Source organism: Olea europaea, chromosome 9 (genome assembly GCF_002742605.1).
Source record: "Olea europaea var. sylvestris chromosome 9, O_europaea_v1, whole genome shotgun sequence".
NCBI lineage: Eukaryota > Viridiplantae > Streptophyta > Magnoliopsida > Lamiales > Oleaceae > Olea > Olea europaea.
The window spans coordinates 14,649,629-14,659,995 of record NC_036245.1 but is presented as its reverse complement, the minus strand read 5'-3'; the positions used below and the strand labels follow the sequence as shown (position 1 = coordinate 14,659,995).

Sequence of the window (10,367 nt, the reverse complement as noted above, 5' to 3'; positions counted from 1 at the left end):
ATTCGAAAATTAAAGTTGAGCAACTTGAGCCATATTATAGTTGGGTAATCGAGAAAAGGGAAAATTTCAAGTCAGGTGTTAACTTTCACACAATTCAACTTTTAGGTGTCAAGTTTCCAAATGGAAAACTCAGGTTTTAGCTAATTAATAAAAAATATTTATTAATTAAATATAACAAAGTCACAATTATATAATTAATGATCACATTTATATATTTATTGATCACATATTATCAAATTAATTGATTATCGATTATTTCGAGGTCACAAATAAAAATTTTTATAGGTCACAGATTATTTTGAGGTCACAAATAAAATTTTTTATAGGTCACAATTTATTTTATTGATCGCAAATAAAAAAAATAGTGGTAAGTTTATTTATTAGTCACAAATTTTCAAATTTGTAGGTCACAAATTGTTTTTCAGTCTCAAATTATCAAATTTTAAGGTCACGATTTAATATTTGATCGCAGATAACAAAATAATTGGTCACATAGACCAAATATTGGATCACATATCACCACCAACACTACTGCTATTGCTACTTGTGACCACCATTGCCAGCACCACAACACTACTACTATCGTACCACTGCCATTACCACCACCATTGTTGATCGCCACTACCACCTTCAACACCACCATTTACACTATCACACAAAAATTGTCACCAAATCCACCATCGCTACCAATGCTTCTACCTGCACAACCAATAAAAGCCACCTAAAACCCTCCAACAATGCTAAAACCACCTCAACCACCACCACCACCACACCCCAAGCAGATTCACCACTATCATTGGCCTCACCATCGCAACACCTCATCACCACTACGACGACAACATGAAAACCCAACACAAGCAGATCTAATGAGCACCGAATTGTGGTACAGATCATCGAACTGACAAAAATTTCAGATTGTCGCATCACAAGTCGGACACTTCAATCTCCTCTTCATTATAGTTGCTGACGACGACGCACAAATCCACCATCACCGAATCCACCATTATAGCCATGTGCAGTGACAATGAACAACCACTACCATTGATCTGTGCAGAGCCACCCGCAATGACTTCATTGTCGCTGTGCGCGGCTTCTCAGTGCTTGAGAGTGTCTTCGTTGGCGGCGCTCTCCAACAAGCAACAACAATTGATGTGTGACGGAACCTCCAGTGGTGTTTTATGATAGAGAGAAGGGAGAGAATATAGAGAGAGATAAGGAAGGGGGTAGAGAGAGAAAAGATAGGGAAAAATGATTAGGGTTTGAAATAATTGGATGGAGATATTTAATACTTAATTATTATATTGATATCTGATTTATGAATAATGACATTTTATTCTTGATTTTTGAATTGTGATCTTTAAACACCTCAAATTATATAATTAGGCTGAACCCAACATCTATCATTACAAAATGGGCTGGTCAACAGGCTCAATTATCGAATATTTAGAGTTAAGTGGGGTGTAAACCCAAGAATTGAGGCCCAGTACATTTGATGTTGTACAGATTCAATCCTCTAAACCCCAAATGTCACAATCCAGAGTTCAACTCATCTAATGAAGCTCACCAAATAAAGCACGCTAGGAAAAGCTTAAAAAGTTTACTTATGTTATAAGTAAATGAGTGTTTAATATAAATTTATAAATTATACTGTAAAACAAAAAGTAAGTTAATTAGTTAACAATAAGGCATAGGTTAGTCTTGAAATAAATAGCTTTTACGTATTGTGCATTACGTGTAACCTATAATTTCATACGCAAAATGTAACTTTACTCACCACAAAAAGTTAATAGCTTTTAGTCGAAAAAGCAGGTTTGGATAAAATGTTATTCTTGTTGGTGGATGGTGCTTTTGACCATAGTTAGAATATTATAACTGACTTTTCCCATGTTATAAATTAAAGAATGATTCATCTTACGAAAAAAAAATTAATAACGTGAAATAAGAAAAACAAAATCAAAAGCAGCATTACACGATTTGAGGCGCTTCACTCTCAATGTGAAAGTTACCGCGTTCGGATTACAAAATATTTACTACTCACATCTCTTTCTATTTTTTCTCTATTATGACACGTAGAATAGAAACTCGTCCTAATCCTCTTTTGCATGAATGAAACATTAGGACAATCTAATACATATGCGCATTTTTCGAAGTGCTCCTATAACGCTTGTAAATCGTAGATCGAATTGAGATTCGAAAAAAAAAGTATACAATATATTCGGTCCACACATCAATATTCCAAATTAAGATGTTGAATCTTGAAACCATTTTCAGATTAACTTTAACTTAGAGGTGTTAGAAACGATCAACTTATACAATTTCCTATGCATCATTTCACACTACACAAATTGTTCATACCATTGTGTATATGAGAATAAGATAATGAATGAGAAAAAGTAAATCCATTTAAAGGTGGAAAAAAGGTACATGGATTAAAGTAATCTTTTAACTATGGGGTGTGCTAAAAAAAAGGAACAACTTTGTGTCAAAAGGGCTGTCCACTTTCTGCACTTACATTATAAATTAATGTCACCATGCATGGAATATCTTTTTTCCTGGTTTTGTGGAAAATTAATTAGATTTCAAATGCCTTCACATGTCAACAACTTAATTATTCATCTATTTTAATTTTTCTTAGACAGTTCCTAGAAAGTTCTCAAATTTTGTTGTCACTCAATTGGCCAACTTTCTTATCAATCGGTTAGGAAAAGTTGAAACTAAATGTTTCTTATACATCCGAGAATTCTTTAACATCTCCTCAATTAAAGACAGGACAATCGAAGCAAATTGAGTTTTAGAAATTTGAATTTTAGAACTAATGCATAAAAATGATGAAAATGCGATTGGTAAAAGATTTTAAGAAAAGATTATTGTTGACCTCGTTTCCGGTTAGGGTCACGTGAACAACAGATGCTGGATCCACCCATGTGCACGTAAGCAAAAGTCCAACACGCTTAGACACACAAAGGGTGTGGAGCGATCTGAAAAGGAGCGTGGGAGTAGCTCAAAGGCACGAGACGATAGCGTTCGAGATCCGGCGATGCATTTGTAAAATGATTGTATAATAATTACCAATCGCGATTTGTTGAGTTTGTATGTAAACTTGGTTGTATTGCAAGAGAGTAAAATGTGTCGTAATTGTTCTGGTATTGAATTTTGCGTTAGTTTTACAATGGGAGTATGGGGGTATTTATAGTAATACCAGTTGAATTGTGGCCATCGGTTGAGGGTACATGTGACCTCATCTTGTTAGTTTATTTATCTAATCCTAAGCATCATTTTTTACCACCTAGCCTGCTATACATTTGTTAATTGTTAGAGTATTTGTTATATTTGACAAAACAAGACACCTGCACCCTATGATGGACGTCCTATCAATCACTCGAAAATTATTCTTGTGTAAGATCGGATCTCTTGGGAGAGGTGGTGGCAAAGGTGCTTCAGAGCTTCGGCTCTAGCATAGGGACCTTGGCCAATGCAATTTGGCCCTCAAGCAGTTGGGCCCACTTTGCTTTTGGATGTTGTGTGTTCTTCATTGGCCTTAGGGCCTCAGCTACCATGCCATGTGGTCTGGCTTGGATGGGCCACGGGCCCCAGTGGGTCGGCAAATGTACCAGTACATAACAATTATTATGATGAAAATGTTTGTCCAAAGCTCTACGTAAAAATGAGTTCATTTATTGATGGTGAAAGGTTAGGTCAGTTAAATATAAACATTTTAACTGATGATATAGGGTTTTTGTTAATACTCTTAACAATGTTGATATTTTGAGATAGAATTTTATGATATTAAAGTCAACAATCACAAACAAATAAAACTCAAACAAGTAGGTAGGTCCATAATATTAATGTCAAAATGTAACACCGGTAAAATAGGAAGACATTAACTAACATATAAGAATTGGGGTTACTCGTCCTAACAAGTAAGACATATCAAGACTGAATAACAATACTCCATATACCTAACATCTGTTTCCCCTGTTACAAAATATATAAGTATTCAAAATTTTGTTAAATTTCTTGTCATCTTATTATTCAAATTGTGCATGTATTACATATTTGCTGAAGAAAACTAAATTGTCTACATATCTTTGACGTGTTGAAGTATAAATTTAAATACATAAATAATTCATTCTAGATAGTTTAGGTAAAGTTGTTTAAGAGTTAACTCTATCTCGTAGTTAAGGAACGATAAGATGGATAGGAGAAAAAGAATGTGGACAAGAATTTAATCAAACCCGCCTTTCCCTCCAAACTCCTAAGCTTTTAAAAAGACAGTATAGAGACAAATTCCCTACTTATGCATAGAGATTTAATTAAAAGTCATACCAACATAATCATCTTTTGACGATTCTAAAGTAAAAATATCTTTTTTAAGGTTTAAAGATAGATTCTTTATCAATGTTTATTTTACTTTTATAATAATATGATTCATTTTGAAAGTTTTCTTATTCATCAACTTTACATGCTTTTTTCCTAGAGATGGAATGTTTGATTACAAAAATCAAAGAAGAAAAAGCTTTTCTTTCACAATAAGCATGAAAAGTAGTGCTTGCTTTTGTTATTTCTTAGGGAAGATTTTGCTTTTCTTACCTTCCTAAGCAAAAAAAAAAGGTGTTCTTCCTTTGCGCGTCCATTACGTTTTGGATCAAATTCATACATTAATCATCTTCCTGTTGTGGGCTCTTCCCTTTACATCTATAGAATAATTATTTTATTTCAGTTGCATAATTATACAACAATTTTTCTCATTATCAATGTCATTGGCTCCTAGCCCAATTAGGACGTTTAATTATTTTAGAATCATGCTATTTTTACAAATTAGATTGATAAATTTGATTTACAAACTATGTGTTAAAAACATCTGGACCAATCATTTCAAAAACAGGTATTGAAATCAATGGAAATCAATAACCTAGATTTTGCCAATACTTAATATGTAAACAAACTTTGTACAAGTAGATTAATTTATTATTTTAAACTTGGTTTTATTAAGTGAGGTTGATAAAAAGAATTACTTTGAATGAGGATGCTTGCTTTTCCAAAAGTAAATATTTTCATAATTGATAAGACGGTTTTAAAAATTTAAAAGAAATTATGCAAACAATGTACAGATGAATTAATTTTTTATGTGTAGTTAGGCCTTAAGGACTCTTTATTTGATTCTTCCATGGGAGATGATAGAAGGGGTTAAATTATTGAACCTTTTCCATCACTTGAGGGCTCCATACTCTATTTTTCGAAATGAAAATTTAATTGAATGTTCTTCAATTTTGAAGAGGTAATTTGAACGTTTTAACTACTTCAAAAAAGTTGGAAAACCAAAGATTTTAAATCAAAGTTCGTGCTCAAAGTAAAGTCGAAACTAGAGTTTCAACTATTTTGAATTCAACACTCACTATTCATGTCTCAACTATTCGATCTCAAAACTTGACTATTCTATCTACTTTTCCTTTCATTCTTTTCTTCTTCTTCTTCTCCATATTAATTTTTTTAATTAAAAAAGCACTCTAAAGCTTGCTCGTCTTGAATCAAATTTTTTAGATCAACTATAGTGAGAAAGAGGGCTGAAAGTATATTATTTATTAATCACAAATAACTTGAACACCTTAAAATTGAAAAAGGAAATAAAATGAATCACAATATTACACATTAATCTTGAATAAGATTTGACAAATAACTGAATAAGTTTAAAATTTTCAAATATAGACTGAGCATATTTGAAGATTCACCTTATAATAAACCATATTTAACTGGTATGCGGAACATACTCTATCACAATAATAATAACGTCACCAATATGAGCATATGAATGGTCACTAGCTTCTATAATTCGAATTAATACAATCGATTGTTAATTTTCAAGAACTGTTTCTTCGCATAAGAAAGTTTCATATCTACAATATTTTAATATATTAATACTGTTGTATTATGTTATACAAATTAATCTAAAATCATTACTTGTGTTAAAGTTGTTTCTTGGAAGAACACGCTTTGTCTTTTGAAGATAAAGCACGGTTACATAGAAGTTTCATTGTTCACTTGTGTAGCTCCTGAGACAATTCCTCGACTCTCTCTCTCAATTCAATGCATGTGTAATTAGGTTTTATTGAGTGAACCTGTTATCGTTTCTCTATTATTATATCATTTCGCGTAATGAATTACGAGAAATCTCTCTTCTTTTATATTAGTTTCATCATTATATGCCAATAATGAGAAAGGTAACAAATATAGGATCGAAGCTCATTGATTTCAGATGGATACTGAGATCAAGAATTTTGTGAATTTATCGAATAAACATATGTTGAATCAGATATATGTATAATCCATTTTTATAATTTAATCTATATACAGAAATTCTAAAACGTCTAATCTGAATTTTATTTGTATTAGTTATCTTAAACTAGAGGTGTGAATAGTAAATTATAGGTTATATAAAATGTGTGGGATAAAAAGTACTTTTGATCGTCTTAAAATTTAAGATTTGCAAGATATGCACAGTGAATCAGTCTCCAAAATGTAAGGCTCAACTAGGACACATTCTTCTTTTAAACTCATCTTCCCTAAAAATATATGTTGATTTCATTCTTATTTTTATTGGAAGTTTATGGGATTGGTAGTTTAGGGTTCTTACATCTAACAAATATAAACGTATTCTTGTTGTCTGAGAATCCTTTTTTTTTTTTTGGAAGACTTTAATTAATCGGCAGGAATTGTCAATTCATGATCATTAAGCTTTAAGCCAATAAGGTGAGTTCATTTTACCCTAGTTGAAAATATCAAGGAAGATCTTTGAAAAATATTTTGGGTTTCTAATATTTACAGGAAAAATACATAAAAGTGATAGATATTCATTAGTCTATTTCGTCAGAAAAGCAAAAACAAAAAACAAATAAAGAAAATGTTTCAAGATTCTCCTAAAACTATCAAGGTGTCGCCCTAGTTGGTACATCTACGTGCACTCGGTGATACTAAAAAAAAAAAAAAAGGATTTCTCCTATAACTCCTGAATTTTGAACACTACGTGTCTATCAACAATTTCAAGAATCCCTAAATCGTCAGTGGGCTGATTATCTTCGATATTTTCATCGTCAAAGCCAATATTCAAGTCCAATGAAACAAAAGAGCTTTTCTCTTCTTCTCCTGCCTCCTTTTCCCCCAATGATCCATCTGATTTTTGCTTAGCAGAAGGTGAAGAGGCTCTTGACCTAGTGCTGAAACTGTCACAGCTTAATATGATAATGGCATCACAAATGCTAACATCTTCACCATTTTCATTGGTTATTCTGCCTTTTTCAATGATTCTTTTTATGCCGATTTGAGAAAAGTAATCCGCTTGATCCAAATCTTCTACCAAGAAAACGCGGTGTGGATTAGTAGACACTTCCTGAGCAAATCTGTCAATGTAGCTACTGTTTTGTTCATCCCTTGTTCGTTTATTTCGATAATCATCAGTTGAATCTGACCTTGTGTATGAAAATCGGCTCAATGGAATCGATGCGAATTTTGAATAAGAACCAAAAACAATTTTAGCCAATTCTCTAGCAATTTTCTCCTTTGCTTGTGCATCAAGTCCTAGGAAGAACAACCAAGTTTCTTCTTTAACCTCATTGCTTCTTATCTTGTCTTTTCTTCTTAACATTCCAGACCTGCATTGAAGTATGCTTCCAGCAATTTCAGGAATGATTTGTTTCTGCCATGGGACTTTTTCCTCCAATGCATTGCATAGGAAATTAAAGTTTTCAGCAGTGAATTCTTTGAAATTTTGTGCATAATCCGTGTGCATAACATCACTTGAGGAAGCAGAATTAGGAGTGGAACTAGGATTAGATGAAAATGCTCGTCTAGATAATGGAATTTGCTGCAAACTGGGATTCTGTAAATCGAACGGAAAGCAAGAAGCAGATGGTGAAGGTGATGCAGAAGAGAAACTTGGGGTTCTTTCCAATGCCTTAGGTTGCTTGTGGACTGAACTACATATTACATTCCATTTATTGCAGAGTTCTCCCACTGAAACACAGTCCTGAAATCGAAGGGATCATACAAAGAGGAGAAAATTTAGATTTGGACTTGAACCTGTCATTTCCTCTCTACGACTTTAGTCAAGCTAAAGGTTCTAAATTCAAGACAATTTTATCAAATTGTGTGCATGACGCGTTTTGATGGGAAAAAGAAAAGTTACGAGTCTGTGTGTTGAAAGCATAATTTCAATCAATTAGTTTGTCCCCTCTCTAATAATTTAAACATTTTAAAGAGGTGGTTCAAAAGTTTCATGGGGGATTGAAGGAGAAGAACCAAAGGTAAAAGAGATTTTGAAAAAAAAAAAAAAGGAGTAAAAGCAAAAGATAAGTTCGAAAAAATGATGACCTGATCATTACTATTAAGTCTTCTTCCTTCGTTTCTGAGCCAAGGAGGCAGGCTTGACAATGTGGGCTCAGTGATACACGTGTTGATTTGTAAGCATCGAGCTTCTGCGTCGAATTCTGCTGAACAATCTGCACAGCAATTGAGCTTTTCTTTTCCATCTGTAAGCAGTAGCTGAAGACCTCCATTTTCGGCATCTTGGCTTTTAGCTTCAGTTTCTTTATCACTGAACCAAATAAAAGAAATGATTTTACCATCAATCAAAGAAATAAAAGAAACTATATCCAAGAAATCTATTAAATCATATGCAGAAGAAATTGAATAAATTATGCCCATATAATCAAATTAACAACTTAGGATCAGTAAATGTTTTACTTGTCAAAAATGAGACTCAACCCCAACGTGTTAGCAGGAACTGTGACTGGATGCAAACCCCAGATATTTTCCAGTGAATATTGTCCACTTCTGCACCTTGTGTAAGTCTGAAAGGTTGCAATTCCCATGAGCCAAAACTTTCCAGTATCTCCAATTCCACAAACCAATCTTCCGATTTCCATGATCATGTGCTCCACAGGACAGTAGTAGCTTCTCTCTTGTCCACGACAACTGACCCTATAATCAGTAATCCATTTCAGGTCTCCTAAGTACAACACAATTCCTTTAGCAACAAGACTCTTCACAAGGCAAGCCAATTCTCCCATCTTCTGTTCAACTACTTCCCTATGCAGGCTACAGAAAGAATGAAGTGGGATGCTTATGAATTTTACTTCTCTAAGAGATTCAGGAACTCCTCCTTTGTCAACCCTATTCATCACTCCTCTAACTATTCTTTCTAAACTGGTTATACATTCACCTACTATCACAATACTTTTCCTTCTTCTGTTCACCAAAGTTTCTATTATACTGTTCACGTCTTCATTTCCAATTGGTCCAGAAGTACTTGCTTTGCTAATTTTCGACCCGGTTTGATTAGTGGTGGGTGATGGAGAAAGGGTTAGAAGGTTATTTTCTTTGGACTTATTTACAGTAGGAGAGTTTTGAAAGCATGATTCAGAAGAAATTACTTTCTCCACATTGCTTTTCACTTGAGTACTCGAAAAACGAGCTTCTTTCATAACTCGACTAACACTGGGATCATCTAAAATTGAAATTATGAGCTGCTCCAGCTCTATTTTCACAGCCAGTACTGGTTGCTGCTGGTTTTCGATGGAGCCACGCCTCTGGTGGGCTTGAGCACGCTTGAAGGCGGCCACAAGGGCGTTGGAAATGGACGGATATTGTTGAGAATGGTGGGTGGCACCGCCTAACATGGGGCTAGGCGAGGAAGCTGGGAGGCGATTGAGGGCCACATTGAAACAAAGCTCCAGAGCTTTGCATTGGAGAGGATGAGAGTGAGACTGAAGGCAGGCGTTACGGAACACCCCACCTGAAACCGCCAGCATGGTGTTTGCAACATGCAGAGGCGTCACCTGTGCATGGCCGCGCCGCTTAGCAAGCTCCACCGCCTGTTTCACAACGCTTGCAGCCTCCGCAGTTAGAGCTTGCTGCACTGTATATCCTCCTGCTCTCATCCTTTCTCTTGGCTCCACTGATTAATTACTCAACAATAACAGAAACAAAAAGGAAGTTGAAAAGGTGAAATTAAGGAAAATCTTGGGAAAATATTCGTTTCATGAGATTTTCTCGGAATGAAAGAACGAGTACAGCAGTACTGTATTTGGATTAACAAAACGATAATCAACAGAAACAGAAACTCAGAAACCTTGTGTTAGAAATCTAAGACTAGATTGTGATTTTGTTCAAAGAGAGTGTAATATATTGGAGAATGGGGTGTTCTTTTCTTGCAGATGAGGTTAAATTGGGGTCCAAAGTCGATTTTGCAGTGGAAAGTGGAATGCATGTGCTGACAAGGAGGAAGAATTGCAACAGTGTCAAAGGCAAATTGGCTTTATCTCCCCCACCCCACCTTTTTTCTTGATATATATATGTATCTCTCTCTTTCTGTA

At 34.4% G+C, this 10,367-nt stretch overlaps 1 protein-coding gene across 1 annotated transcript; it reads right to left on the bottom strand.

Moving 5' to 3' along the window:
* Positions 1 to 6,828: 6,828 nt before the first annotated feature.
* LOC111399778 (protein SMAX1-LIKE 3-like) lies at positions 6,829 to 10,367 on the bottom strand. The gene is made up of 3 exons (XM_023027255.1): positions 8,737 to 10,367; positions 8,365 to 8,587; positions 6,829 to 8,020 (listed from the first exon to the last, which is right to left on the bottom strand). The coding sequence occupies exons 1-3, from the start codon at positions 9,930 to 9,932 to the stop codon at positions 6,995 to 6,997; spliced, it is 2,445 nt and encodes an 814-aa protein (XP_022883023.1). The 5' UTR covers positions 9,933 to 10,367; the 3' UTR covers positions 6,829 to 6,994.